Raw genomic sequence first — 14,945 nt, forward strand, 5'->3', positions numbered from 1 at the left:
AGAAGTTACTGTGTCAACCTTCTTTCTTAGTGTTGGCTATCCTGTTTTCTGTCTGTGGAACTTAGTTACCACCGCCAGGCCTTACTGTCCTCCTGTGTTGCTTTGGTGGCTGTATTATGGAAGGCGAGTTAAAACACCCCAAATAGCACCATAACATATTGGTTTTTGGAACTTTCTTTGTAAGCCAGTTAAGAAAGGTGTGACTCGCGCACATAGGGAATGTTTTTTCTTGAAACATTGTTTTCCAATGCAGCTCTGACTGTCCTCAGCATTCCACCCCGCCTTTAGTGCTAGAATTACAGGCGGGACCCACCATGCCCAGCTCCCTCGTATGTTTTTGGAGCAAGGTACATCATTTCCTTTATGCATACTTCATTCTTGTTATGGGCATTCACATGACCTCTGAGGTCACTTGATTTCCACATGGAAAGCCACAGTTGCCCAGTTCTTGTTTATCTGGGGACGTTGTTTTCTCCTCCTGTGGAAAGCTTCCTCCAGGCTGATGGTTGTTTTTCCTTTCAGCCCTTTGAATGCCATCCCTCTGCCTTCTCAACTCCATTGTGTCCGATGAGAAGTGGGTGGCTCGTCTTCCTGGGGGTCCCCTGTAAGTGACATCTCTGTTCTCCTGCTGCTTCTAAGATTTTTGTCCTTGTCTCTGACATTCATCCACACCTTGGTGATGTATCGGGATCTGTGTTTCTGTCCTTGGAGGTAACGGAGCTTCTCGGGTGGGCAGGAACCCGTGGTCATAGTGTGAGTCCCTTGCCCCTTCCTTCCTCTCCTCCTTTTCAGGATGCGCACTATGCCTGTGTTGCTGCACTTGGTGCTGTGTCTGTTTCTCAGAAAGCACTGTTCATTTTCTGTCTTTAGGCAGCAGCATCTCCATGGAAGTATCTTGAAGTTGGCTGACCCTTCCATTGGCTCAGATCTCTTGTTGAGCACCAATAATGGCTCTTATTTCAGACACAGCCTGCAGCTGGCTCCAGGTTCTCCTGGTTCTCACAGATTGATCTCCCTTTAGAAACATTCTTATGCCAAGTGAGATGACGTCCTCATACCTCTGTTGGTTCTTTATATTCTTTGGATTCCTTTAGTTCTCACTGTATAGTTACAAGGTTATTTTGAAGTTTTGTTTTAGTTTGTGTTTCCGGAGTGGTCTAACATCTCTTCACAAACAGCTTCTTGCTTCTGGTTGTTGCTACCCCCTCCGTGTTTGTTTGCATACTGGACATTGAAAAGTAACACTGTGACAGCCGTGGCACTACTCTCATTCCTGGGCGAGGCGGTCTTGTGTGCTGGTCTCCGGGTTTGGTTGAGTGGGGCCGGCGGAGCCCACCGTCTCCTGATGGTACTAGCTGCTGTGCTTCTCCTTGGTCAGCTCGAGCTCTGAGCTCTGCGCTGCCTGCTCCTTTCCCCTCAGCTGCCCACACAGACACTAGCTGACGCTTCTTTTCTGTTGCTTCCCCTCACCTTCAAAACAGGGTCTGGTTATGTAGCCCAGGCTAGCCTAGTATCCACTGTCTTCCTGTCTCAGTTCCCCAAGTGTAAGAACCATGGGTGTCCAGACATATCTGACTCAACTTCCTCTAGGTCCCAGGTCTTCCTTCTTTTGCTAGGACTATGTGTCCAGGCTTGCCTATGCTCTGTCTCTTAGCGAGGGCTTTGAACTCTCTGCTCCTATCTCTGTCCCGGGGACAGAACCACAGGTGCTGCTCTGAGCTGGTGGCAACAACTTGCTCTGAGGACAGCTCTGCCCTGCTCAGCCTTCTCCCTCTGGTATGGAGTCCCCTACTCTGTGTACAGTGCCATAGGGCCACCCAAGATTCTCAGCCTTAGCCCAGTGTGGAGCCCCAGCCCTGAGTGGGCTGGCTGGGGTGGAGCCCAGGGCAGAGGAGCTCAGCAGGTGAAGGGCATGCTGACTGTGGCAGGTTAGCCCTCATCCTGCCCCTGTGCGGGAGCATCTTCCCCCTCCCCAAGACTTCCTGCTGCTTTTCTACAAGTGCTTACCCGACTGTTCTGTTTTACTTCAACCCCTGAGGCTAGAATTAGGGAGGGCAGTTCATAAAGGCCGGCCATGTGCATCAGTGTTGTTCTCTGTCAGTGGTGTTGATCGTTGATGGAGTGTTTTCATGGTGGCTTAGTGTTGGAACTGAGAACTGTGTTGCTAAGACTGCTGGGAAAGCAGGAACCTTAAAACCACTTTCAAATGAAGGCACCATTTCGAATGATAAAACCCTTTATTCTGGTGCTCGCTGGGCCAGAGCCTTGCTGGGCCCTTCCTGTTATTTTTGAGCTGTGCTGTCAAGAACTTGAATGGGACTCTTCAGAACAGAGATTGCTCTCCTACCAGCTACAATGATGGTGACACTGAAGAGTGCTCTGCAAGGTGACATGGCAGGTGTGGGCCACGGTACCCCCTTTCTGCTGGCTCATCTCTCCACTGAAGGGGAACCCTGCTAAGGAAAAATGTTCCAGGCCAGGCCGACCACGTGGTTCAGTGTTGTCTGTCCACGTCATTGACGGAGAAACTTGGAGTTGAGTGTTCCAGTCCTTTGTTGGTATGTTGGTAGGATAGAGTCAGAAAGGACTCCTGAAATGAGAGACAGAGAATCACCAGCACTGATAGCCCATACATAACAGACACCACTCACCCCAGCTTCCCTGCCTCTCAGAGTGGCTGCCGCAGCAATGTGGTACCACACTAGCAACAGTACTGTGATAACCTTATTTGTGTAGCCTCAAATCCGAGTGGGATGCTGGCCTCGGTGGTTGCTTGTTTTGGCCAAGCAGCGGGTGCTCCCAGCCAGTTTCCTGGAGCACCCAGTCCAGAAGCTGGGAGAGGGGGCACTGAACATGGGTAGCACCAGCACTGCTGGCCAGCTTCCTTAGTGGGCTAGGGCTGTGTTCCCAGAACATTGATTCTGGGTCTCCGAACCAGCCTCTGGCTGAGCTGCAGCCTATCCTATCCCTTGTCTGTTGTGGGTGAGGGCAGGGCTGGGGTGAGTAGGGACCACCAGTCTGATCTGGAAGGCCAGGAAGATCATTTCAGCGGTTGCAGGAGGTCTTGGCTGTTCCTCCTGAAGACTGTTGGTGTATCTGACCTTCAGTCAGAGAGAAAGCTGGTGCTGTGTGGGTCATGTGACTCCTGTCATCTCTCCAGGTGAGCTGCCATGCCCTGGAGGCTTCCTGCAGGTTTCCTGGGACTTGGGGTTCTACCTTGATGTCTGAGTTCCTGTGTGCATTGGCAGGAAGGAAGGCTGTGCTTGAATCTGAACCAGGCTGGCCAGGACTAGACCTGTGTATTTGTTTTCTCAAGGGGGGTTGGTTTTTTGTATAGATATCATCACCAAGTTAAATTTGGACCATGATGAATCTTGTCCTTGAGCCATGTGAGGTTGAGTGTTTCTTCTGTAACTACCCAGAATGTTGCTCTCAGCAGGCCTCCGTATCTTCCAGACAAAGAGCTCAGATAAGTTGCAGAGCACGTTTATTGTCTTACCTCCAGGAGCACCTTGGTCACTCTTAACTTTGTCAGACATGTGCTGGGGAGTGATTAGATAACGGTCTCAGAATCTCAGGTGATCTGGGCAGAGTCCTGCTAGGCTGTAGTGAAAGTTAGACGTTGCTGCTGAAGAAACAATGTAGCCAGCGTGTGAGCCACACAGAGAAGTGTGGAGTTTTCAACAGTTCATCCAAGAAGATGAAAAAGCCAGGTGCAGGAGGCCATACCTGGAGCCTCACAATTCAGGAGTCCCAGGAGTCTGAGAGCAGCCTGGACCAAAGCCCTATCTCTCGGGTAAATGAAATGAGTGAAGTTACCCTTTATGTTTATTTTATAAAATATCCTTCCAGTACAGTCAACACAGACATTGTAGACCTATTTTTATGTACTGAGCCTTTGGAGTCAGGCATGTGCCGAGTTCCGTGCCTGTTGGGATGTGTGGTGTAGCGGGCTGGTGGGACCCTGGGAGAAGGAGGAGGAAGCGGCTCTGTCGTAGCTGTCGGAGAAAGGCCTTTGGGTTTGAAAATGAGCATGCTTATCTAACTCATAGGGAAAGGGCTTGGGAGGTGGCTCTGCCAGATTGATTCTTCATGAGTTTCTGTGCATGCAGAGCCCTCCTCTGTCCAGTGACTTGCCCAGCTGAGGGCAGGGTACTGTGTTCCCTGTTTGTTCTGATTGGTTTAAGGAAATCACCCTTGATGCTGGTGTCCCCAGGATGGTGAGAGCTGTTGTAAATTGCTGACCCAGAGGTCTGATGACTTCAGGCTCCTTTCGTGGCCTCCCTGTGTGGCCTTGCCCAGGGGTGCTCAGGGAAAGAGTGGTCCCTGTTAGTTGCATCCGATGTGAACGCCTCTCTGCTCTCCTAGCTTCACAGACCAAGGAGTTCGTTCTGGGTGGCCAGCTGGGTTCCTGCCATTTTCAGTCCACAATCCCGACTCGTGTCTCTGCCACAAGGGCACATGGAGCAGCATGTGGGCCACAAGAGACCTTTCTGGAGCTTGGAAGCTGAGTACTTGAGGGAGCTGGAGAGAAGCATTCCGTAGTCCCTCTCACCGGGTGGAGCTGTGAAGTGTTACCGTCCTGCTGTACTGTCACTGGGGTGGTCTGTTCTTACCTAGCTCACCAGTTCTAACAGCTCAGTCTCCTGAGCCCCTACTTCATGTTAGTGCCAAGCATCAGCTGTCTCTTCCTGAGCATCTTCTCAGAGGTGAGCCCTACTGCCGGTCGGGGCAGGACCTGACCTGGAGCAGAGCTGTCACTTCCAAGGGAGAGAGCTCTGTACCTCATTCCTCACTAGTTTTGAGGTTCGCTCTGCCTTTTCAGTGGCCAGATGTCATTGGCTTGAACTCTAGGTGGGGAGCTGAGAGAACCCAGGCCCTAACTGCCAGGGTTCCTGACACTGCAGAGCACACCCGCTGCTCTCCAGAGAGAATGTGGTTCTTCTCTTGCTTCTAAGGGAGTGGGAAGGCTTTGCCTGAATTGGCACAGACAAGCCACACGAGGGTGCTGGCGGGCTGCTGTAGGAACACAGATTGTACACCACAGGCGTCAAAGCTGCCCCAGGTAAACTGCAGGGCCTCAAGGTGGTGGTATCCACCACTGCCCCAGAGATGGGCTGTTAAGGGGAAACAAAAACAAAAACAAAACCCTGGCCTGGACTTGGTTTCTTTGTGCTCTTGATGCTGTGATGGACCCAGGGTCTTTTCTTCCTCACAGTAGCATTAGGGCTGCTCTGACCTCAGGGGGTCCAGGAGGACTTGATCTTTTTTTTAACTTTTTTTTTTTTTTTTGGTTTTTCGAGACAGGGTTTCTCTGTGTAGCCCTGGCTGTCCTGGAACTCACTCTGTAGACCAGGCTGGCCTCGAACTCAGAAATCCACCTGCCTCTGCCTCCCGAGTGCTGGGATTAAAGGCGTGCATTGCCACCACGCCCGGCTAGGACTTGATCTTAAGACTTAAGGATGTTGGGTTTTCTTCCGTGTGTTTTTTGACCACTTTCTGTCTATTCCCTTTGCCTATTTACGTATTGGGCCATCCATCTTGTTGTATATCATAGACTCGGAAGGACAGGAGGGCTTTCAGATGTGTCTGTCTTAGGTTATTAATGTGTCGGTGTCCTGCAGAGCTCTTTACCTTTCTGTCTTCCGGAGGAAACATGGTTGTGCTGTGTCTTCCCCATTATCTCTCCATATCTTCTCACCGCCTTTCAGGAACCAGGTATCCTGGGAGCCAGGCTTGTCCCTCATGTGACCTTGAAGGGCTGCCCCTGGCTTCCAGGTCCCGGTCACCACACGCCACAGTGATGATGTTACGTTGGGCTGCAGACCTATTTCCTATGCTCTGTTAGGAATCTCTGAGGGTGGAACATGGAGTGTCTGTGTGGGCTCCTGTAGTGCAGGCTAGCCCTGCTTGCCCCTGCTCCCCCAGAGAAGGCTCCTTTCAGGACTGGGCTTCTCCTCTGAGGGGCCAGTGCTTGATCCTTAGGCCATGATCAGGACACATTGGAACTGTGAGTGAGTCCAGGCTGGACTGGCATCCAGAAGGCTCTAGAATGGACCAAGTGGAGACAAAGCTAAGCGTAGTCTATGAACATCTAACACTGGAGGCCTTGGCTGCAGATGGTGAAGGTGACACTTCCGTTTCCTCTCACAGGGCTTTAGCCCTATAGTTGGCCCTGTCAGATTTCACTGATGTATTGATAACACATTAAGGCTTTGGGGGCACTTGCCTGTTGCTGAGGCTAGGGATGGGGGATACCCCAGAGACCCAAACTCAGGAAGGCAGCTCTTTGTTGTAGAGTTTCTCCTGGGTCCAGGCTTTAATGAGACTTGTAATCTCTGACAGAGTGACTCCTCTGTGTCTCTGAGTCTAGTGAGTGGGGTGGGCATGGGGCAACATCCTGCCAGGTTAGGTAGTATGTGATACAATGAGATGTCATTGATGCAGGTGACCTGGCCTCTGCTCTCTTGGGGTTTGTCCAGGCTACTCCTTTTTGTCCTGGCCTACTCCCCAGAAACAAAAAATAGCTTCCTTAGATAAGTGAACCCCTTAGGTAGTATTAGGATTGGCCTTTTTTGTGTGTGTGTGTTGTTTGAGTAATTGGAAGTTAGGTGTTCCGCCTCCCCACTTTTTAGTGTGTGCCACACCACCATGCCCCGATTTCTTCTGGAACAGAGGGAGATGGCAGTCTGCTCATTCCGACAACAACGATGCACGGTTCAGATGCAGAAATGCTGATGCACGGGAGGCTGAGACCCTGAAAACCCCAGGAATGCAGATTTCCTGCGGTGAAAGTCTATCCAGTTTTCATTACAGACAGGGATGCCAGGCCAATGGTGCTGGTTAGCTGTTTTCCTTACTATAGAGTGTGTTCAGTGGGCTGTGGTGTAGCTCATGGGTAGAGCACTTGCCTAGCGTGTGTGAGGACTTTTTCCTTCCCAGCCCCCAAAGTAAAATAACAAAAATAGAAAAGAAAAGAAAAATCCTACCTCTCCCTAAAAGCAGGCAGGCTTAGCAGAGTTTAGCATTTCTGGCATCTCTTGGCCCTGCCCACCTACACCTGCTGGAAATCCTGTCTTGGCCTTGGGATGTAAGAGCCAGGTCAGGCACAGTCATGCTGCATCCTCTCCTACGGTGGCTTCCCTTCTCTTCGGAAGCTTCTCCACAGCAGCTTCACGGTCTCTGGTGACGCGTCATTTAATTCACTCACGGCATTGCTTGTGAATATTCCAGACTCCATCATCAGGCAACACGGGCTCTTGTGCCGGTGACCAAGTATGTAGTGATAGTACTGTGTGCTGACTGAGTCCATCTCATGGGGGGAAAACAGTTAAGACTTGTAGAACTGATTCATTAACGGCTAGTCCCAGGAGGTGGGTTCATTAACCCGGGTGAATGGAGACACATCGTTAACCAGAGTTACAGAGGACAGAGCTGTCCCTCTAACCCAGGCATCAGATCCCAGAGGCTATGGTACAGACTGTGTTCTTTCCTAGAATATTGGAATTAACCTAAAGGACTTAACATTGGTACCAAGAGTCCCTAGAATTGCTTCTGTTTGATTGCTCTCATCGGCCCACACTGACCTGCTAGCGTCTCCTCCACACTGACTGGCTTGCTCCCACCGCTCCTCACTGGATTTGAACCATCCACATCTCCCACACTGACTTTGAGCCACTCAATTCCCCCCTCACTGGCCTTGCCCTGGCCGTGTCTCCTCTCACTGGCCTTGTTTCGTTTGTCCCTCTTCACCACACTAGCCTTGGCTGGCCCCACTCATTTCTCCTCACAATGACCTTGCCTTGTCCCATGGTTCAACTCCCTCTGCTGACTGGACCTGCCCATGCCTTGTTGGTATCTCTCTCGCTGTGAACTCCGATGTGCTCACCCGACTGAGGCGCCTCTCTCTCTCCCTCTCCCCCTCCCTCTAGACTTTGATCCTCACCACTTCTGGCACTGGAGCAGCTTTGCAGACTATGTGCAGTGTGTCCTGGCCTTCACGGGCGTGGCGGGCTACATCACCTACCTGTCCATTGACTCGGCTCTGTTTGTGGAGACGCTGGGCTTCCTGGCCGTGCTGACTGAAGCCATGCTGGGGGTGCCACAGCTGTACCGAAACTACTGCCACCGCTCTACGGAGGGCATGAGGTATGGGTGCTCCTGTGGAGGTTCCCACAGCACTCACTGTGGGGAATCACACTGCTTAAACACAATGGGCCTTTGACTCTTGTCTAAGAAGATATGTTTAGAGGGGGGCAGGGAGGGAGGCAGAAACCTTCTGTGGAGGCCACAGCCCATCAGGAGCTGCAGAGCTTTTCATGCAGGACCAGATACTTATACAACTGGATGTGGTAAGGCATATGACCCTGACAAAGGTACCCCAACTATGGCATTTTCACAGCGGGACTCGCCATGGCCTACCAAAGCTACAATGTGTGGCAGACGAGGATAGACTGTGTCTGGAGACATCTGTCTAGCACAGGACGGTTCCCATAGACCATTGGAAAGTCTTGAAGAAAACAGCGTTTATTCAGCGCAGGTCAGCTGGTGAGGAAGAGGGAAGAGCACAGCCATGCATTTAATCAGGCACCATCCTTAAGGAAGCCATTTGACTCCACACTGAGAGCCTGCCCACTTCTCAGAAATCCCGTGCACTTCTGAGACTCCATCCTTCTTCTCCCAGAGACCTTGTCCAATTCTCCCTACCCACCCCTCACTAAAGTCCATTCCACCTCTGGCGGCCCCCCTTTCTCTGAAGGTTCATGGCACCCTTGTGCACCCTTGTGTGTCTTGGTGATACTTTGTCGTCAGTGGAATCATAGGGTCCTGTTTTGTTGAGAAAGCCAAGTCCTGGTAAGAAGGGACAGGCAGTGGAGAGTGCAGAGGTTGGGGTCATGCCAGATACCAGGTTTTAACATCCCTCTGTAGCTCTTCTTATTGGATGTAGGGTTGTAGGGTGATGCTCGTATGCACTCATAGAGTGTTGGTACAAGTGTAAAGCGTAGAAGTTAGTACAGGGTAGGCTCGAACGTGATGCTTACACAGGAGGGGCAGAGATAGGCTGGCAGTTATGACCACAGTGGGTCACGTTTCCCTCATGAGGATGGGTGGAGCCCTGAATTGGGTCTGGATTTATTTTTTCTTAACATCTGGTGAAGCCGAAGCCAAGACAATCCCACAACTCTGGTTTGGGGCTGGTGGATGGATGTGCAGGAAAGCAGCAGCTCTGGGTCCGTGTCAGTGCAGGTCACAGAGGAAAGCCACAGGGTGCTCTCTGGAGGCCATTAACTTGTGGTTCCAAAACTCAAGTGTTAGGTGAGCCATTTTCAGCTGACAGCAGAGATGTTTTAGTTGGTGATGCGGAGCCAAGGAGAGGAGCTGATGATTGGAGATATTAGGGCTCCCTGCTGGGGCATCTTCTAGGGCCAGATGCTAGACTCCCTCATGGGCATAGAGGCATTTGCTGACCAAGCTCCCAATACTGCAGGGCTGGTGCCCTCATTATTAGGATTGCCCACCAGGAATCGTAGTTGGGGATGTCTCAGGTCCTACTGTGTCCCCATCTACTGGATGGAGTGCTGGACTACCACGGCTCTATGGGATTATGGCTCTTGAAGTCACGCAACGTGCCATTTCAGATAAATTTGATAGAGTGCAGGTACTTCGTGTGATTGATTGAAAATGAGTTTAAGACCTGTATGTGCACATGCACAGACACTTCAGTGCACATAAGACCCAGAGGCTGCAGAGAGGCAGAGAGAAGACCATATAGGTTTTATCACTTGTCTCTAAGGACCTGCTCACGCCATTGCACCATAGCGGGGAGGAATCTACACTGGGACTTCAGTCCACCTGTACTTTATATCGGGCTATGAGTAGGGGATGGGAGGTGGGTGGTGCGGGGAATGATTAAGAATTGAGAGGAACTTGCATTCATTCCTTTCTGACTAATTTTAGTAGCTTCAGAGCATATTTCCTGGAACGTCTTCCTCTATGTACACATGTGTACAGATGAGTGTGCACACACACACATCTCCCATCTTGGAGCTATTTTGAATAGTTTTCCCTCTTGAAAAATATTAACCAGCTGTGGCTTTGGAGTCGGTGATGAACGATGACGCTTGTGGAATGACTTTACTAATGAATGCAGCAGACCTCTGCAAGGCGGAGCCTGCGTGTGTAGGGGGTGTTTGCACTCTTCTTCCTCCAGGTTTTACTAGAACTGAAGACTGTTCCCTAACAAGTAATTACTGGAGGGTTGGGGTGGGTGTAAACGAGGGAGGATGCCAAGCCTTCGGCAGCCTTCAACACAGCACGGAACAGGAGGGAGTAGCCGCGGAAGGCACTGGAAGTGCAGAACAGAGGGAGAGGCATGGCAGAGTCTGAAGAATCTAGCAAGGAAGGGCTAGCAAGGAAGGCAGGGCCCTGGGGAGTAAGGATGGAAGCCATGTGAGAACAGGATGACAAAGAGGCAGGCAAGCTTAGCACATGGAAGGAGGCTGAGCTTCAGGCCACTTTGCAGGACCCAGTTGGGACTCTGGGCTCTCTGGCCATCATGAGATGCTCCCAGAAATTGGGCTTTGCTTATCCTATGGTCATGCCTGTCTAGCTGCAGTCCCCTGAGCAGGCCTCTTAGGAAATCCAGCATCTGGGAGATGTCTTGATCACTGCCAGACCTTTATAGTCAACCTATGCTTTTTGCTCTGTGAGAAGAAAACATGCTGCTCATAGTGCCCAGAGTGGAAAGGCCAGGTACTACCCTGGCTAGATCCTCTGCTTGCAGGATAACCTGCCTGCAGAGTACCCACTAGAGCATGTTAGTGCGTGCACAGGCTCTGGGAGTAGCATTGTGCTCTAATTTTAGCATCATCTCTCCACAGAGGTGAGAAGCTTGAACTTATTAGCAGCATTGCCCATCCGACCCAGCCTTCTCCACACCAATTACTTGCTTTCTGTCTTCCCTGATTTGCCTGATCTGGTCATTACATGTCTGTGGAATCATTCACTGTGTGGCCTTCTGTGTCTGGCCAGAGCCTCACTCCTTTCTACGACTTCACGATGTGGGTGCTCCAGATGTTGGTCTGTCTTCAGTGGACTCGTGCTGTCCCGATTTCATAGATAAGTTCTGGACATGCCGTGCTTTCCTTAATAGAGAAAGCACGTAGGCATAGAATGGTCAGGTCACGTGATGGCTTGGGGCGGGTCACGTGATGGCCGGGGGCGGGGCTATCTTCTGTGGAACTGCGGGCCTGTATTCCAGGGAGCACATTTTCACGTTCTACTAGTTGTACAGGGTGGCAGGTTGGAAGGTAGGATGGGAGGGGTGGGGGTAGGTGTGTGTGTGTGGTCCTGATTCCCCATAGTTACTCTTATTTGCTGTTTAATTCTAACGCCCTGGTGGGTGTGAAGTGCTTGGCTCAGGGTGGTTTGGTTTGCATTTCACTGACAATTAAATGGCAGCGAACACCTCCTGTGGCCCTAGCTTCTGTCCTCGAAGAAGTATCTTTTCAAGATCTCTGCCCATTTTAGCCTGTGTATTTGTAGTGTCTTATTACTGAATTACGGTAAGAATTTAAAAGAGGACAGGGGATTTAAAATCTGTTCAGGGGTATTAGAATCATATCAAATATGTGATTTGTTAATATTTCTCATGCATCACACTCTACCCACTGAGCCATCCCCACCCCTGGAGTGGAAGCTTAGGTGCTGGCTAGAAAACACTGGAAGAGTAGGTGTGTTTGCCTAGAAGGCTCTGAAGGTTTGATCCTCAGCACCACATAAACTAGGCATGGAGGTACACAGCTGTAACCCCAGCATGTAGGAGGTAGAGATGGGAGCCTTATAAATTCAAAGTCACCCCCAGCTATAGTGGGAATGTAATACTTGGGAGGCTGTCTCAAACAAACAAAGAACTTTCAGCTCTGAAGACATTGTGTGTATCTGCTTTTCCTTTTTTGTTTAGTTTTTTGGTATCTCATCTAAAAGAACTGTTGCCTAACCCAGGTTACCAAGGGGACACGATTTGGGTGGGTTTCAGCCTTGGGAGCAGGGCCTTTGGCCTTGGGGCGGGGCTTTTTGCCTTGGGGCGGAGCTTTGCCTTGGGGGCGGGGCTTTTGTGGGCGGTAGTGGTGACTTGGTCCTGGGCTGAGGTCAGCATGGTCAGCATGCCAGTGGGCTGAAGTGGAAGGCAAGCTGAGCAGGTGCAGCAGTTGGCTTTTCAGTCCTGGGTGCCAGAGAGAGCCATTCCTGTCGGCTGCCCAGGACAAGGATGAGGTGAGGGGGTATTTTAAGAGCAGTGATCTGGTAGCCTGGTTGGGAAGATAAACGCTGGAGCCAAGAGTGAGGTAATGGGAGCCTAGATTAAAACAGTGGGGAGGACAGGAGGGGTCAAAGAAACAGCAGTCAGCAACAGCAGTCCGCACGGGGCAGAGGCAGAGGAGCGGGATGGAAGAGGGGGAACTACAGCCATGCCTGGGCCACCAGCTACAGTGTGATTTTGAAGCAGAAAATCTAGGTCTCTGTGATGACAGTCTTGCTCTACACCCACACTGATTCCACTGCAAGGCTGTCCCTACAGGAGAGCGGATATCCTGTACTGTGGGAGTCTCTTGCTTAGAGACCTTAGACCAGCTGTTTCCTCCTTCCAAGGACAAGAGAAGAACTTCTTGGGATGTGGTATATTTCTACCACACTCCCACACCCCCCAGAATGCCCTTCAACTCTTCTTTTGTTCCTTTTTTTTTTGAGACAGGATCTCTCTATGTAGTCCTAGAACTTGATAATGTAGACCAGGCTAGCCCTAAACTCACAGAGATCCACTTGCCTCAGCCTCCCAGTATCGGGATTAAATGCATATACCATCATGCCTGGCCCAGTGAACATTGGATCCTTCTGCCTCAGCCTTCTGAGTACTGGGATTTCAGGGGTGGTGCCCACTGTTTGCTCATGAAAATGGCGCTGACTAGGAACACTCTGGTGTGGAGGAGACCCAGCAGCCATTGCCTCAGAGCTAACAAACCAGTAAGAGTCCCAGGAAACTGATTTGAGTTTGTCCTGTGTACAGCGGCCCTGTGTCCTGTGATGTGTGTGTATGTGACACTGTGGTCTCCTTTCCCTCTGTTAACTCTCTGAGCAATTCAGAGCACGTCAGGACCTCAGCACGGTTAGATTCCTGTCCCGGGAACAGAGTGGCATTGACGTTACCAGTGAGCTATCTTTCCTGGAAGATAGAGGCCATCTGAAGGAAGAACGGAGGTGGCTAAGAATATCCCCCAGCACTGGGTAGTGCCATGCTCCAGCAGTTACTTCATGTCTCCGTTTGCTGTTACAGACACAACTATGTACTCGGGGCCAACAGGATGTTAAGAGTGAGGACCCTGGGCAGGTGGCTCGGATAGGGACAGGTGGCCTGGGACACAGGGCTACAGCTGTATGTCCGGTGCTATGGACCTGTCTATGCCAGACTTTAGAGTCAAACCCAAGGAATCCCACACTCACTTAGTGTAACACTGGGTGAATTATTGAAGCACCCTCTCCCTGTGTCTAACTGAGTCGCATAGGTCACCTCTGCATGTTTTGTCCCATTCAGTGTTCACCAGACATCTGTAACTTTGAGGGGCAAGTTGGTCACCTTTTCCTGCAGGTCTCTCTTGGTTTCTGTTGGTTTGTTTCAAATCTACATGAGTCACAGCTAGATCTGGTTTCTTCTTAGGCCATGACATGTCCTTGTATAGCTCACCTGCTGTCTGACCAGGGCTTTGTGCCCCTGACTGTAAGGCTGGAACCTGGAGTACAGCACCTGCTTTCTGTCTGCAATAAGTGTATAGGCATGACTGTCCCTGCATTTCTTGAGGGCCTGGACAGGTGTGACTGTCACAGAGGCCTTCTGGAAGTTTGGCGTGTATGACTGACTGTCCTAGGAGAATCCTGGGCTCTGTCTGAGAGGTAATGGATCGGATGCAGCCCCACCTAGGCAGTCCCTACATACTCTGCTCCTCTATTGAGGGACTGAAACTCAGGTGTGAAGTTGTTGCACAGGTGACCCAACAAGACCCATATTTTGTCCCCACCTCCCTTTTCTATCACCCTAGGTGTTCTGAGCCCAGCAGTGTGGCTTTACCTGATTTTAAAATTCGAACTAAAAGCCGCCTTTCTGGGCTTCACTCTCTTAGAAGACCGTATGGAAGTTCTTTCTTGTTAACTTAGTATTGTTGGATTATGAGGGGCACTGTCGCCTGAGAGGTGAACCTCTGCGATTCCTGACCCTAGATGTGTCATGTCATACAGACTGGTTCTATCCACCTGCAGCCTCAGACCTGTCCGACCACATGTGCAACACCAGCCAATGGTGACCTCCACATGACCCCATGTTTGCATACCCTTCAGAGGTCCTTTACCTGGCTTGTGTTTGTGCGTGGTGTCTTCTCACAATCTGCTTTTCCAGTAATGTGATTGGTTCGTTTTGAGCTAAAGCCTTGTAGCTGAGGCTGGTCTTGAATTCCCTATCCTTCTGCTTCCACCGCCCCAAGTGCCACCACACCTGGCTACAGTAAGGTGACACTGATGTTAAGTGACAACTTAGCCATTGCTTAAGTTACAGTTCAAGAGTAAGAGCAGAACTTTTTCCTAAGTGTTAGAGAGAACCTTAGGAGGACCCGGAGCTGGAGTGGAGGGTCAGAGTGCAGCATTCTATGGCACTTCTGTGTCCAGATGGCCAGAACCTTGGCTGTGATGCTTGTTAACACGGTCAGCTCGACAGGGTCTAGGATCACCTAGGAGACAGACTTCTTGGCATGTCTACAAGGGACTTTCTCATTGGTTAATTGGAGTAGAGAGATCCATATTCACTGTGGACAGCCGGGGTTCTGGTCAGGATGAAAGAGAAGAAGGAAATCGAGGACAGACATTTCTCGACAGGTACTTCTCCCCTGCTTTCTGAATATGGA

At 50.7% G+C, this 14,945-nt stretch overlaps 1 protein-coding gene across 5 annotated transcripts in view; it reads left to right on the forward strand.

Annotated features, from left to right (window-relative positions):
* Positions 1–14,945, forward strand: part of Slc66a2 (solute carrier family 66 member 2) — a 38,039-nt gene that overhangs the window by 20,732 nt on the left and 2,362 nt on the right. For all 5 annotated transcript variants that reach the window (XM_029471839.2, XM_021150526.3, XM_021150528.3 and 2 more), the window contains one exon: positions 7,932–8,148. In XM_029471839.2, coding sequence (XP_029327699.1) covers positions 7,932–8,148 — 217 coding nt within the window. The remainder of the gene's footprint in view (positions 1–7,931; positions 8,149–14,945) is intronic.

This window comes from Mus caroli, unplaced genomic scaffold, assembly GCF_978045245.1.
Source record: "Mus caroli unplaced genomic scaffold, Mus_caroli_1 scaffold_19, whole genome shotgun sequence".
In the NCBI taxonomy this organism is placed as follows: domain Eukaryota; kingdom Metazoa; phylum Chordata; class Mammalia; order Rodentia; family Muridae; genus Mus; species Mus caroli.